This window comes from Schistocerca piceifrons, chromosome 1 (assembly GCF_021461385.2).
Source record: "Schistocerca piceifrons isolate TAMUIC-IGC-003096 chromosome 1, iqSchPice1.1, whole genome shotgun sequence".
Lineage (NCBI taxonomy): Eukaryota > Metazoa > Arthropoda > Insecta > Orthoptera > Acrididae > Schistocerca > Schistocerca piceifrons.
In genome coordinates, this window is record NC_060138.1 from 587,411,624 (window position 1) to 587,428,298 (window position 16,675).

Sequence of the window (16,675 nt, forward strand, 5' to 3'; positions counted from 1 at the left end):
TGCCCCATTGAGATATCTTTTAGCCTTGGCAGCAAAACGAAATTTAACAAGCCATCATATGGATGTAACAACAGCATATTTAAATGGGATATTGGAGGAGGAGATACATGTCATTCCACCAAGAGAAGTCATGAAAACCAAATCAGAAAGGGAAAAGATTTGGCATTTGCGAAAAATTATTTATGGACTTAAACAGAGTGGACATTGCTGGAATCGATGTGTGCCTAAAACTCAATTAAATATGAATATGAAGCAATTTAAGGCAGATCCCAGTGTATACTAAAAAAAGGGGAAGAGAAGGGATAATAATAATGGGAATATGGATGGATGACTTCTTTATCCTGACTGAAAACGAAAGATAAATGAGAATTTTTAAGAACAGCTGCAAACCAAGTTTAAGGTGCATGATTTGGGAGAAGTTAAGCATTATTCTGGTATGCAGATCACTGAGGATGAAGAGGGATACGAATTGAGCATAAATCAATCACTAAATACAGAGAAAATCTTAAAGAAATTTGGCATGAGTGATTGTAAACCCATAGCTACTCCAGTGGAAGTAGGAGTGAAGCTAAATGTAAATGAGACAGATGTGGAATGTGATAAGAATGTTCCATATTTAGAAGCAATAGGGAGGGAGTCTGTTATACTTGTCTCAAACGTCATGACCTGCCAATGCTTTTGCCATCAACGCAGTGAGCAGATATTGCAGAGACCCAAAGGAAAAGCACTGGAAAGCTGTGAAAAGGATATTTCGATATCTAAGGGGAACTTCAAACCACAAATTAAGATACCATAGAGAAGGTAAAGCAAAATTGGAAGGCTACAGCTATACAGATTGGGGGAGTGAATTGGGAGATAGGCACTCCACTACTTGCTGCTGCTTTAAATTAATGGTGGGCCTCATTTCATGGTCTTGTCAAAAGCAAAAAACTGTTGCACTGAGTACCATAGAGGCCGACTATATGGTGCTATCTTATACCACACAGGAAGCATTGTGGCTAAGAACATTAATATGTTAAATAGAACCCAATTTAATCATGGAACCTATAACAATCTTCTGTGACAATAAAGAAGCCATTAATCTAGCGAAAACTGATGTCACTAATGCTAGAACAGAACATAATGATATAGGACACCATTTTATTTGGGACCACATTGAGCAACAGAACATCGCAGTGGACTACCTGCGCAGAGAAGACATGTTGACTGACCGTCTGACAAAACTTTTGGACAAAGAGAAGTTTGAAAAGATTGTGGGGCTATTTGGTTTATCTTGTGAAGGCAAACCACAAAATATATACTCAAAGTGGGATGTTGGAATTGTGTGAACAAGATATTTTGTGTGAGACAGTGGCAAAGTACAGCATGTGAAATATAATAGACCTCTCTGGAGCTATTGTACGCTCTGAGTTTCATGTGTGTAATATAATCTTCCTTGGTTGTTGTGTCCGATGTATTTTACCTGGAAGTGCAAATATAGTTACTGGCACTAAATGTCTTTTACTCACTATTACTTATTCAGCTGTGTCGACTCTAATAGTTTTTGTAGCCTGAGAAAGCCAGCATATGTAAATATATGTTTTTCTAATTCTAATTATTCTGTCCATCAACTGTCAAATTTGAAAGTAAATACAGATAAGAATTTCAAGTGACATTTTTGCTTATTGCTGAGATTATGCTCTTCCCCCCCCCCCCCCTCTCTTTCTCATGTGTGCGTACATGTGCACTGTTTTAATTTAGCGTATTTGTTAATTTTAGGTTGGATAGGTATTCTAGCTCAATGGTCTAGAGATCCAGATATTCAAATATCATCACCTGCAGTTAAGGCCCTTTACAATTTGGATGAAGAGTTTGAAGATGGCAGATTTCCTCGCAGCATATATGTTCTTCATCCTACTGTCCGTACCATGCATGTACCAAAAATTGATGTTGTATTTATCCATGGTCTCTGGGGAGGGTTGTTTGTTACATGGAGGCAGAGAGATACTGAACAGAAGAAACATGTTTTGAAAGGTAAGTTCCATGTTTCACCTGCCCTTGATTATTTCCATTAAATGTGATTATATAGCACTAAAATACATAACCTGAGGAACTCATGTTGGATTCTAAAACTAATGTAATTTATATCTAAAACTAATGCAATTTAAATGATTCCCTTAAGTAATACTACATTATCTTTGTAGTCCTGGGCAGTTTGAAATTTTAGAGTGGAATCTATTAAGCCTATAATTATTATTTTAAAAAATTATTTCCATTGGCTATGCCACCATTTCAACCATATTTTTTTTGTTTTGCTACTTCTGTACAGCATATTGTATACTGAAACAAGAGTTTATATGCTGATACTGGTACATCGTATACCATAAGTAGCTCTGTTTTGACATCCGTAGTGTATAAAATACTTTATGTTTTTGGTGGATGGTACTTTTTTGGGCTAATTTTATCTCAGGAAGGTGCTGAATACTCAGGGTTTGGGTATCTTACAGTGAAATACACCTTGCACACAACCCGTATTACCTTTCCTATTCTAGATATAAATGCTACATGAACAGGTATATACATGTGGGAGGGGATCATGATTAATAATTGCTAGAGTAATTGGAAAAATTGATTGGAAAGAATAGTTGAAAGAAATTTGGAGGTAATTCATGAATCTGTACACAATACTATAACCAATATCAATATCAACAGACCTTCAATATCAATATATTCAAGGTCAATATTCATAATTTGTGTTGCGTACTGCTTCACATTAATTCCATTGTGTGTAGCCTTGATTGTCACAATGTCGATGCAGAATCGCTCCCCCGTTGTTCACGTAAATTCTTCTTGTCTGCTCTGAACCTATTCATTCAGGGTCTTGCCGGCGAGCGGAATGATGAACAGACAGGGACAGACGTTGTAAATGTGCGAATAAATTTTGCCTTTCTAATAACTTTTTATGACGCTTTTAATGTGTGGTTGAAATACTCATTTTTTATCAGTGCTGGTATGATGGATCCAAGCATATGTCCACACACTGCCACTTCTAGAAACAAACGGGTGAAGATACAGGAATAAATAAATTGAAGAATGTATATGTTATTCTGTTTCATACAGATGTATTAAAACATTATTCTTGTCACAAAACAACTCATTAATTTGTCTTTTTTGGTGTTTGCAAACTATTCAGTTTACATATAGCTTGTTGTTCTTGTTCTGGTCTTCAGTCCAGAGACTGGTTTGATGCAGCTCTCCATGCTACTCTATCTTGTGCAAGCTTCTTCATCTCCCAGTACCTACTGCAACCTACATTCTTCTGAATCTGCTTAGTGTATACATCTCTTGGTTTCCCTCTGCGATTTTTACCCTCCACGCTGCCTTCCAATACTAAATTGGTGATCCCTTGATGTCTCAGAACATATCCTACCAACCGATCCCTTCTTCTAGTCAAGTTGTGCCACAAATCTCTCTTCTCCCCAATTCTATTCAGTACCTCCTAATTAGTTATGTGATCTACCCATCTAATCTTTAGCATTCTTCTGTAGCACCACATTTCAAAAGTTTCTATTCTCTTCTTGTCCAAACTGTTTATCATCCACGTTTCACTTCCATACATGGCTACACTCCATACAAATACTTTCAGAAATGACTTCCTGACTCTTAAATCTATACTTGATGTTAACAGATTTCTCTTCTTCAGAAGCGCTTTCCTTGCCATTGCCAGTGTACATTTTATATCCTCTCTACTTTGACCATCATCAGTTATTTTGCTCCCCAAATAGCAAAACTCCTTTACTACTTTAAGTGTCTCATTTCCTAATCTAATTCCCTCAGTATCACCCAATTTAATTCGACTACATTCCATTATACTCGTTTTTCTATTGTTGATGTTCATCTTATATCCTCCCTTCAAGACACTGTCCATTCCGTTCAGCTGCTCTTCCAGGTCCTTTGCTGTCTCTGATAGAATTACAATATCATCGGTGAAACTCAAAGTTTTTATTTCTTCTCTGTGGATTTTAATTCCTACTCCTAATTTTTTTTTTTTTTTAAATTTCCTTTACTGCTTGCTCAGTATACAGATTAAATAGCATCGGGGAGAGGCTACAACCCTGTCTCACTCCCTTCCCAACCACTGCTTCCCTTTCATGCCCCTCGACTCTTATAACTGCCATCTGGTTTCTATACAAATTGTAAATAGCCTTTTGCTCCCTGTATTTTACCCCTGCCACCTTTGAAATTTGAAAGAGAGTATTCCAGTCACCATTGTCAAAAGCTTTCTCTAAGTCTACAAATGCTAGAAATGTAGGTTTGCCTTTCCTTAATCTTTCTTCTAAGATAAGTCATAGGGTCAGTATTGCCTCATGTGTTCCAACATTTCTACGGAATCCAAACTGATCCTCCCTGAGGTCAGCTTCCACCAGTTTTTCCATTTGTCTGTAAAGAATTCGTGTTAGTACTTTGCAGCCATGACGTATTAAACTGGTAGTTCAGTAATTTTCATAACTGTCAACACCTGCTTTCTTTGGAATTGTAATTATTATATTCTTCTTGAAGTCTGATGGTATTTTACCTGTCTCATACATCTTGCTCACCAAGTGGTAGAGTTTTGTCAGGGCTGGCTCTCTCAAAGCTGTCAGTAGTTCTAATGAAATGTTGTCTACTCCCAGGACCTTGTTTCGATTTAGGTCTTTCAGTGCTCTGTCAAACTCTTCACGCAGTATCATATCTCACATTTCACCTTCATCTACATCCTCTTCCATTTCCATAATATTGTCCTCAAGTACATCGCCCTTGTATAGACCCTCTATATGCTCCTTCTACCTTCTGCTTTCCCTTCTTTGCTTAGAACTGGGTTTCCATCTGAGCTCTTGATATTCATACAACTGGTTCTCTTTTCTCCAAAGGTGTCTTTAATTTTCCTGTAGGAAGTATCTATCTTACCCCTATCTATATGCCTCTACATCCTAACATTTGTCCTCTAGCCATCCCTGTTTAGCCATTTTGCACTTCCTGTAGATCTCATTTTTGAGACGTTTGTATTCCTTTCTGCCTGCTTCATTTACTGCATTTTTATATTTTCTCCTTTAATCAATTAAATTCAATATATATTCTGTCACCCATGGATTTCTACTGGCCCTCGTCTTTTTACCTACTTGATCCTCTGCTGCCTTCACTGTTTCATCACTCAAAGTGATCCATTCTTCTTCTACTGTATTTCTCTCCCCCATTCTTGTCAATTGTTCCCTGATGCTCTGCCTGTAACTCTCTACAACCTCTGGTTCTGTCAGTTTATCCAGGTTCCATCTCCTTAAATTGCTACCTGTTTGCAGTTTCTTCAGTTTTAATCTACAGTTCATAACCAATAGATTGTGGTCAGAGCCTACATCTGCCCCTGGAAATGCCTTACAATTTAAAACCTGGTTCCTAAATCTCTGTCTTACCATTAATAATCTATCTGAAACCTTCCAGTATATCCAGGCCTCTTCCATGTATACAACCTTCTGTCATGATTCTTGAACCAAGTGTTAGCTATGATTAAGTTATGCTCTGTGCAAAATTCTACCAGGCGGCTTTCTCTTTCATTTCTTAGCCCCATTCCATATTCACCTACTACGTTACCTTCTCTTTCTTTTCCTACCATCAAATTCCAGTCACCCATGACTTCTAATTTTCGTCTCCCTTCACTATCTGAATAACTTCTTTTATCTCATCCTACATTTCATCAATCTCTTCTTTATCTGCAGCGCTAGTTGGCATATAAACTTGTACTACTGTGGTAGGAATGGGCTTTGTATCAATCTTGGCCACAATAATGCGTTCACTATGGTGTTTGTAGTAGCTATCCTGCACTCCTATTTTTTTTTATTCATTATTAAAGCTACTCCTGCATTACCTCTATTTGATTTTGTATTTATAACCCTGTATTCACCTGACAAAGTCTTGTTCCTCCTGCCACTGAACTTCACTAATTCCCTTTATATCTAACTGTAACCTATCCATTTCCCTTTTTACATTTTCTAACCTACCTGCCAGATTAAGGGATCTGGCATTCCACACTTCGATTCGTAGAACGCCAGTTTTTTTTCTCTTCTGATAACAGCGTCCTCCTGAGTAGTCCCCACCCGGAGATCGAATGGGGGACTATTTTATCTCTGGAATGTTTTATCCAAGAGGACGCCATCATCATTTAACCATACAGTAAAGCTGCATGCCCTCAGGAAAAATTACGGCTGTAGTTTCCTCTTGCTTTCATCTGTTCACAGCACCAGCACACCAAGGCCGTTACGGTTAGTGTTACAAAGCCAGCTCAGTCAGTCATCGAAACTGTTGCCCCTGCAACTACTGAAAAGGCTGCTGCCCTCTTCAGTAACCACATGCTTGTCTGGCCTCTCAACAGATACCCCTTCATTGTGGTTGCACCTACGGTACAGCTATCTGTATCGCTGAGGCATCAAGCCTCCCTACCAATGGCAAGGTCCATGGTTCATTGGGGGGACATGTAGCTTACATATAAGAAAAGAATGAATGAAAACATTTTTCCAAATAGTAGTTAACTTTAATCTGATGCTGTAACGTCTAGGGTGGAATACAAATGATGGAAGGAGTAAAGGAGCACTAATTCTCTCATTCTCTCTCTCTCTCTCTCTCTCTCTCTCTCTCTCTCTCTCTCTCTCACACACACACACACACACACACACACACACACACACACACACACAGAGGTTCATTGTCCATGCTGGGCCTGACACTGCAGCCTGACAAATTACTTTTAAGAATTCATTTTAAGAATTCAAGTATTTTAACTATGATACTGAGTTTGTTTCACATGCAGTACAAATATTCTGTGTGATCAGTTTATTTCAGTGTTTTTGTGTACTGCTAGTCTCTGTTGTATCATGTTAAAAATTAATCCATGAGTTATGATATGAACTTTAGTAATTGGCTGTTGAGAAACCACTTTACATTAACAGCTCTGTTATCATTGACAATAAGGGGATTTATGTAAATATTGTTAATGTTATTAGGTTAGTGTTATACCTGAGGATATGCTTACCGTTCAGGACCATCCATTCTGATAGTCAGGAGGTAACAAATTAGGCCTATGATTATGACTGGATTTAATTTACTATCTGCCTCCTCACTCCTTTATAAAATAACCTGCCTAAAACATAATTCGGGCAGTTCATGGCAGGCTGCACAGATTCTGATGTGTTTGCATGAGGAAATAAAAAAAGTCTGTAACTACACACCGTTGATTGACAGCCTGAACCATCCCATTACAGTACCTCCATAAATTGTAATTGTTACTGCATTATCACCCTCCCCACCTGCATAGGAACCATACTAGAGCAGATAATCAGCTATTGCATCATCTGGATTTTAGAGCTGAGAAATGTTATAATTATATTTCAGTGTAGATTTGTAAGGCATCATTCTACTTTTGTAATTATCAGTTATAATTTATCAGTACTAGAGGTGGCTATACATGAAGTATTGCTTCATAAGCACCATCTAGTTACAATATTTTTAATAAGAAGTAAGTTTTTCTGTGATTGAGTTATAGGAATGTTCCACTGTTCTCACAGCTGTTTCTTGTGTGAGTGTGTTGGGGCCTTTTATCAGTATAGTTGTCTCATTAGTAATCATGACAGCTTTTAAGAGTTCTCCAGTCTCTTTGGTAAACATTTATGTTGTTCCAGAAAAGGTTCAAGATGGCGGCGTGTGTAGATATCCGCGATTTTACTCCAAAAATAAGTTACAGTGAAGCTGTTAAAAATTCGTGTGTAAGTTGCAAAAGTGAATTATTAAAGTATAATGAGCGTATTGCTAGTTTACAATGTGTAATCAGCAGTCTAAGAATAGAAATCGACAGCCTGAAGTCCGAAAATATGGAACTGAAGTCGAAGCGAAACATGGATCCATTGCTTCAAGACAGACAGGAGGACAAAAACTTTCGCGAGAACATGGCTACATTAGTGCAAAATGACGCTGATAAATCATCAGAATGGAAGGTAGTACACAACAAGCGTCAAACAATCGGCACTAAAAATTCGTGTACGGCAAATGTTTCGAGGTTCGAGAATGTAAACAATTTTGATGTACTTTGTTCTAGTAATAGTCTCACTAAAAGTGAAAACAATCGTAAGAAGAGTGTGCCGATAAACTATCGGAAAAAGGTTAGGTTTGATCTTCCAAAGCCACAACGTTCAGTTAACAGCAATGAAAGTGGCAGTGGTGTGATCCAGTCTGCTGTGAGTGAAACATCAACAAATCGTTTTCACATTTTCGCTGATAGTCATGGTAGAGGCATGGCTGATATAGTGAAATGCAGTTTTAATGCTGCCGATGTTTGTGGAATTGTGAAGCCAGGTGCTAAACTTCAAGAAGTTGTAGCGGGGTGTGATCCTGAAAAAGTAAAAAACGAGTGTGTGATCTTAATAGGTGGCTCAAACAACGTTGCCTGCAACGAAGGGAATGATGCCATACAGTCGCTCAGGAAGAAAATATGGGCGCTTCATCAGTCTAAGGTATTTGTTGTGAACATTCCAAAGAGACATGACTTAATTCCACAGTCCTGTGTAAACGAGGCTATCTCACAAACGAACTCTTAAGTTAGCAAAGTTGTGTAAGCATTTTAAAAATACTTGTGTTGTAGATGTAAGCAGTTTTGGACGAGAATTATTTACAAGACACGGTATGCACCTGAACAGATCAGGAAAAAAAGCATTAGGTACCATCTTAAAAACAAAAATATTGGAAGAAGTCCACAAATGTACCCCAAAGTTAGAACCAATCGCACTTGAATGGCTCCAACCATCAAGTCAGACTCGGTTTCAAACTCAAATGTTTCAGGAAATTGTTAGTAATGAACGTACTGTGTCTGTAGCTACCGATAGTTTTTTGGGCAAAAGTTTAGATCTGTCTCTAATTCCAAAGAAATGACGATTTTTCACCAAAATGTGGGAGGACTTGGTAATAAAGTAAATGACACTACTGTTCTGTTAGAGGAACCACAAGGAATAAAAGATACTGATGTATTATGTTTTAGTGAACATCATGTGAAAGATATTGAAAGGTTACAGCTAAGTGGTTACTGTCAGGCAGCGCATTACTCTAGAACCATAATGGAAAAAGGTGGAGTGGTAATTTATGTAAAAAACAACATATCTTACAATGCATTAGATTTAAAGAGCCATTGTATAGAGCAACAAATTGAAGTATGTGGTGTTGAATGTCGATTTTAATCCTTTTGTGAAAAATGTACAAAGTGAAAACTACAACACTCTCAAAGAAACCGTTACTGAAATTCAAAGTGCTCCAATATCTGCTATAGTTACGAAAAACTCGTTTGCGCCCATTGCACAAGAGAAACACCGACAAATGAAATTATTGAGAGAAGACGAGACAAAACCAAAAGTTTATATCTTTGCAGACAGCCATGGACGAGATTTAGCCACTATTCTTACGAATATGCAATCTAAATTTTCCGTTACTGCCACAGTAAAACCCGGGGCTCCTTTCCAGCAAATAATTAAAGATTTAAGCCCTCAACCAAACGATGTTTGTGTAATTATTGCTGGAGCTAACGATGTTTATAAAAATGAGTCGAAAAATGCAATCACAGCATTGCGAAATGCACTGGAAAGAATCTCGCCAAGAAAAACAATCATCGTTAGCATCCCACATAGACATGACCTAATAAACAGTTCATGTGTAAATAATGAAATCAAATTCACAAACAATGTTTCAAAAGGTATGCAAAGCATTCAAGGACGTGAAGTTTTTGGACAGTAATTCCGAAGAGAGAAACCATTTTACTCGGCATGGACTGCACAGGAACTGGCTAGGAAAACGTGTACTCGCTAAAGCATTATTAGCAGAAACATTCAAGCTATTTGAAAACACCACTCCTCCAATCATTCTAAAAGCACCTGTGCCCATTGAAACTGTACCATTGGAAGAAATACATACAGTGTCGTCAAAATACTCCTTCAAACCTAATGGAACAGCTGAAGGGAAGACTTCATATGCAGCAGCACCTGTATGTGAATCAACACAAACAGGTCTTTTATACAAAAGCAAGACAGCACCAGCAGTTACAACTCAAGTGGGAAACGTTAGTCCACCGCCAACTTGTGAAGCAGCAGCATTTAAGGAGGAAGAACAGTCATCAATAGCAGAAACAGCAACACCAACCCCCACAGGATCAAGTGTACAAGCCGACAGTGTAGAAATCTCACCAACAGGAGATCCACCCTCTATGGCAAAAAGGAGCACAGTAGTGACTGCAGCTGCTCCACATAGGATGTGCCTGAGATCAAGAAAGTCCTCAGCTGCAAATGGGGATTTTTTATGGTACTGGGGCAGAAGGGGGAAGGTTCCAATCAGAATGTAAGTAATGTAGTTCATAACAACAAATGTGGGTGTTACCAGCACAACAGCTCCCTCTTCCCTGCAGAAAACTGTTCCTGTAATACTGGTATGTCAAAAGAAATAAAACTCAGTCCCAGCAATGGTAGCACCACAACTAATCATGTAATTAAAAATGAGCTCAAAATTTTTCGCCAAATATTCAAAGCCTGCTCTGTAAGTTAGACCAATTTATTGTAAATACTGATGAACCAACAGGCGCAAATTGTGCTCATATTCTCTGTCTGACAGAACACCATATCACTTTTGGCATTGAAATGCTCAATATACCAAACTATGTTTTAGCTACTTCATTTTGTAGAAAGCATATGTGCAAAGGTGGGGCAGTTATTTATGTGAAAAACAGCCTGTCCTTTAATACAATAGATGTAGAGAAATATTGTGTAGAGAAAGACTTTGAGGCATGTGTCACAGAAATAGTAGAAGGTAACAAGAAACTGATAATCGTAGCAGTATACAGGGCTCCATCTGGTAATTTTAAAGTATTCATGAAACAATTAGATTCTGTGCTATTGTATCTCACAAGAAAAAATAGGGACATTATAGTGACTGGAGATTTTAATATAGATTTCCTAGGAAGCTCATCTTCTGAGACAGAGTTTGCAGATTTAATGCATACCTACAACCTTGTCTCCACTGTCAGTTTTCCCACAAGAACTACTGCCACTTCCAGCACTCTAATAGACAATATCTTTGTAGATATGAGTAAAACTAATCACATCAAAGTTGAAAAAGTCATAAATGGACTCTCTGATCATGATGGGCAAATACAATTGACAACTTTAATACAAACCAGAACAAAGCTAGTGCACAGTGGAAAACCATTAGAAACATGAATGAGGAAAATATCCAAAAATTCAAATTATGCATTCGGGAGACTGACTGGAGGTATGTGTATCTTGCAAATGATGTTAATACAAAATATAATTTATTTACTGATGAATTATCAGGTATATTTGAAAATGTCTTTCCAAAAAAGGTCTGTAGACTACAGAACAGGCAATCAAGCAAAAAACCATGGCTCACCAAGGGCATAAAAATATCATGCCAGAGAAAAAGGGAACTGTATATAATATCTAGACAATCCAATAATCCCCTGCAGATGAAATATTATAGGACATACTGCAAAATCTTAACTAAAGTCATTACAAAATCTAAAAGTATGTGCATGCAATCTGAAATTAACTGTTCAAACAATAAAATCAGAACGATTTGGAATGTAATAAAGAGGGAAACAGGTACTGCACCATCTGACAATGAAAAATCTGCTGTCCTAAAAATTAACGATTTGGAAATAACTGATAGTAAACAGATAGCAGACACATTTAACAACCACTTTCTAAGTGTCACCTCTCAAATAGGTTGCAGTGGTGACCTAAGAGAAGCTTTAGATATTCTGAAACTTAACCTCCCACAATGTTTTGATGATATAAATGTGACACCCATAACTGTTAATGAAATAAAAAAAATAATTCACTCATTGAAAAGTAAAGGATCTTCAGGTATAGATAACATCTCTAATAAACTGTTGAAAGCCTGCAGTAATGATGTAAGTGTAGTACTTGCTCACATTTGCAACACGTCTCTTTATGAGGGAGTTGTTCCAGAGAGAATGAAATATGCCATTGTGAGACCTCTTTTCAAGTCTGGCGATGCTACAGATGTAAAAAATTATCGTCCTGTCTCTCTCTTAACAACATTTTCAAAGGTTCTTGAAAAGGCAGTGTATAACAGGATTGTGGCACATCTTGATAAACTTAATATTATTAACCACAGACAGTTTGGTTTTCAAATAGGGGTTTCCACACAGCGTGCCATATATTCACTCACAAATGATGTCTTGGAGTCTATTAATAGTAAGAAGTCACAAGTTGGTGTCTTCTGTGATATTTCCAAGGCCTTTGATTGTGTAAACCACAAGATACTCTTGGAGAAGGCCTATCATTACGGAATCAAAGGGCCTATAGGTAACTGGCTAAAATCATATCTTCAAGACAGGAAACAAAAGGTGGTTCTACAGGGCTGCAACAAAGGATCTCCTAATCTAGTGGATTCTGAATGGGGCAAAATTCAGCATGGAGTTCCCCAGGGATCTGTCCTTGGACCCTTGCTGTTTTTAATATATGTTAATGATTTACCCCTGTCCATTAGTAAAAATTGTGAATTCACAATGTTTGCTGATGATACAAGCATTGTCGTTGATGGTCAGTCTACTGCTGATCTGGAGACTGATGTTAATGATATACTCAGAGAAGTTACGGCTTGGTTTTCAATTAATTCTCTTTCAGTTAATATTAAAAAAAACTAATTTTATACAGTTCCACACAAAAAATAAAACTCTAGAAAGTATAGTAATTGCCCATGACAACCAGGAACTAGAACAGGTGCAATCCACTAAATTCCTGGGGGTTCACATTGACAGTAGGCTCAACTGGGAACAGCACGTGTCCCTTACTCTAAAAAGACTTTCATCAGCAACTTTTGCTCTAAGAATAATTACTCATTTTGGGGACATCAGCATTTTAAAATCGTCTTACTTTGGGTACTTTCACTCATTAACGAGTTACGGAATAATATTCTGGGGTAATTCACCAGCCTCAAAAAAAAATCTTAACTGCTCAGAAGAGAGCAGTCAGAATCATGTGTGGGGTTCCTCCACGAACCTCATGTAGAAAACTTTTTATACAGTTAGGTATTCTGACCACAACATGTCAGTACATATACTCTCTGATGAATGTAGTTAATAAAGACTATGCTCAGTATGAAACAAATTGTTCATACCATAACTACAATACTAGAGGTAAAGATGATCTACATGTTGAACTAAAAAATTTAACACTTGTACAGAAGGGAGTAAAGTATGCTGCTATAAAGACTTTTAATGCATTGCCTAATTATATTAAATGTACAATAGAAAATGAAACGCTGTTCAAAGGTATGTTAAAAAAATACCTGCTCGACCATCCACTGTACTAATTAGATGAATTCTTTTCCAGAAGTAATGCCCTCCCTTAATAATAGATGTATTTAGTCTCTTAGTTATTAGATGGATGATACAATATTATGTTAATGTTATAGTGTTCATGTTATAGTTATAATGTTATATTGAGAATTGCTTTACTAGTTTAATGACAGCTTGTAATATCTATATCATTGAATTATATTACTATTCTGTAGCATTAATTGTATTTGTACAATTGTATTGACACGTTCCACATCCAGGCGAATCACTCGCATGTACGGATCTATGGAATACGCATACAAAAAAAAAAAAAAAAGAAAAAAAAAAGTGACGGCTGTAGTGTTAGCACTGTATAGCTCTCCCTCAGGGAATTTGAATGTATTTCTTAAGCACTTAGATTCTTTATTATCCATACTGTACTCAGAGTCCAAGAACTTGATAATTACTGGTGACTTTAATGTTGATTTCCTAAATGAGAGCAATAGTAAAGCTGATTTAGTACATTTAATGGAGTCTTATAATCTGATGGCAATAGTAGATTTCCCAACTAGGATTACTGTTAACAGTAAAAGTCTGATAGATAATATATTTATAGATCAAGTCTAAATGCAATGAGATCACTGTACATCCAATCCTTGGCCTTTCTGATCATGGTGGTCAATTGCTTAGGCTCAATTACATCAGTGTGTGCAACAGTTCCGAGCATTCTTGGAAATCTTTTAGGATAATAAATGAACAGGGCCTTAAAAAATTCAATGATAGCCTAAAAGAGATAGACTGGAGCCGAGTTTATAGGGAAACAGATGTAAACAAAAAGTACAATTCATTTTTAAATGAATTCATGTCTGTATTTGAGTCCATCTTTCCCAAAAAAGTAGTTAGAAATAGTCATATAGGCAATGCCAAGAAGTCTTGGATCACTACAGGGATAATAACATCTTGTAGAACAAAGAGGATGTTGTACAGTTCTCTCAGGACTTGTAATGATCCAAAGAAACGACAACACTACAAACTTTACTGTAGCATTCTCAAGAAGGTTATAAATAAATCTATAAGTATGTGCATAAAATCAGAAATTGAAAGCTCAGAAAATAAAATTAAAACTATATGGAATGTAATAAAGAGGGAAACTGGCAGGACAACAGGGAGCATGTCTCAGGTAGAGATTAATACAGGGGACAGTATCATAAAGAAACCTGAGTTGGTTGCAGAAATATTTAACAACCACTTTTTGAGAGCAGCAGAGAAGACAGGCTGTAATGGTTCTATGGAAGAATCATTGTCCCTCCTACAGAAAGCTATTAGTAACAGAATCCCACAGATATCCTTACCTCCAGTTACTGTAAGCGAAGTCATAAGAGTAATTAGATCCTTAAAAAATAAAAATTCTGCTGGTGTGGACAATATTTCTACTAAAATACTGAAACACTGTTATAAATTGTCTTATGCAACATATACAATGCATCCCTACAAGATGGGATTATCCCTGACAGACTTAAGTTGGCTGTAGTGATTCCTCTCTTTAAAAAAGGGGATAAAAGCATTGTTACAAACTATCGCCCAATATCCCTATTAACTACCTTCTCGAAAATTCTAGAAAAACTCATGCACAGGAGGATTGTAGACCATCTCAACTTCCACAGTATCTTAAGCAAAAATCAGTTTGGTTTTCGTGCCGGTCTTTGTACTGAACAGGCAATATTCTCTTTCAGCAACCAAGTTTTGGAAGCCATTAACAAAAAAATGTCTCCAGTGGGTATTTTTTGTGATCTTACGAAAGCCTTCGACTGTGTAAACCACCAAATTCTTTGGAAAAAGGCAGAATACTATGGTTTAGGTGGTACTGTTGGCTTGTGGCTGCAATCATATCTACAGGATCGGAAGCAGACTGTAATGCTAAATGGCTCTTCTGGAGAACCTGCCTCGTCTGAATGGGGTACGATAACGTGTGGTGTGCCTCAAGGCTCCGTTTTGGGCCCACTGCTTTTCCTCATCTTTATTAATGATCTTCCTCTTTGTTCTGAGACAAACAGCAAATTTACCCTGTTTGCCGATGATACCACAATTCTAATTGACGATTTGATTGATCATGATCTTGAAAAAACTACAAATACTGTTTTTAATGACATCTTAAATTGGTTCTCCTCAAATGGTCTCTCGCTCAATGCAGATAAAACTCATTATATGAGGTTCCATACATCACAAAGTAATCCCGATGAAATTAACATAAAATGTAGAGATCAACCAATATAGAAAGTTGAAGACACAAAATTCCTGGGTGCTTACATAGACAGTAAATGTAATTGGTCAGTTCACATTCTTCATCTATGTAAAAAACTTAGCTCGGCAACATGTGCATTACGGGTAATTTCTTCAGTGGCTGAAGTTGACACTATTAAGGTTGCCTACTTTGGCTACTTCCACTCATTGATGTCATATGCTATCATATTCTGGGGGAACCAACCACTTGCAAAAAAAGTTTTCACCATCCAAAAAAAAGCAATCAGAATAATGTGTGGGGTCCATGAAAGACAGTCTTGCAGGCACTTGTTTCGGAAGATAGGTATCCTAACAACTGCCTCACAGTATATTTTTTCCTTGCTCACCTTTGTGTGCAAAAATTATTCCATCTACCAAGACAACAGTAAATTCCATGGTTATAACACCAGAAACAAAAAGAATCTACATTTAGAAATGAAACGTCTCACTCTGGTACAAAAAGGAGTTTACTACTCCAGCATTAAGCTGTTCAATGCTCTACCACTACATATCAAATGTGTTCATACAGAACTGCCAAAATTTAAACAAGTTCTCAGAGATTACCTGACAGAGAAATCTTATTATACTGTGGATGAATACCTGAAAGAAAATGTATACCATCACTAAACGTATTATGTCTAGAAGTAGTTCAATTGATTTTATTGTGCATTTGGGTATTAGCACACTTTTTGTAACAACAGATTGGCTGTACATGTATTTACTCTTGTAGGCCTAATATCTGATTTAACTTTGTGCTCTTATCTTTAACCTTTATTTGAAACTCCTTTCTCTGTCAAATGGTAGTTATGTTATCTCGCTGACATTGTATCTGTTACTGTATTTATAGTATGTCTTACTTAAACTATGTACAATTTGCCATTGAAATGCCCTTGTATTTATTGTAAGTTTAAATTGAAACCTGTACAATTTGACACGTTCCATATCCTTGTGATTGACTCACTAACTGGATCTACGGAACAAGAAATAAATAAATAAATAAAATAAAGTACGAAACACCATGTGACACCATATTCAATG

At 37.0% G+C, this 16,675-nt stretch overlaps 1 protein-coding gene across 2 annotated transcripts in view; it reads left to right on the top strand.

The window, feature by feature from the left end:
- The window catches only part of LOC124802838 (protein SERAC1), a 292,435-nt gene that overhangs the window by 212,857 nt on the left and 62,903 nt on the right, over nt 1–16,675 (top strand). For both annotated transcript variants that reach the window (XM_047263863.1, XM_047263854.1), the window contains exon 8: nt 1,759–2,013. In XM_047263863.1, coding sequence (XP_047119819.1) covers nt 1,759–2,013 — 255 coding nt within the window. The remainder of the gene's footprint in view (nt 1–1,758; nt 2,014–16,675) is intronic.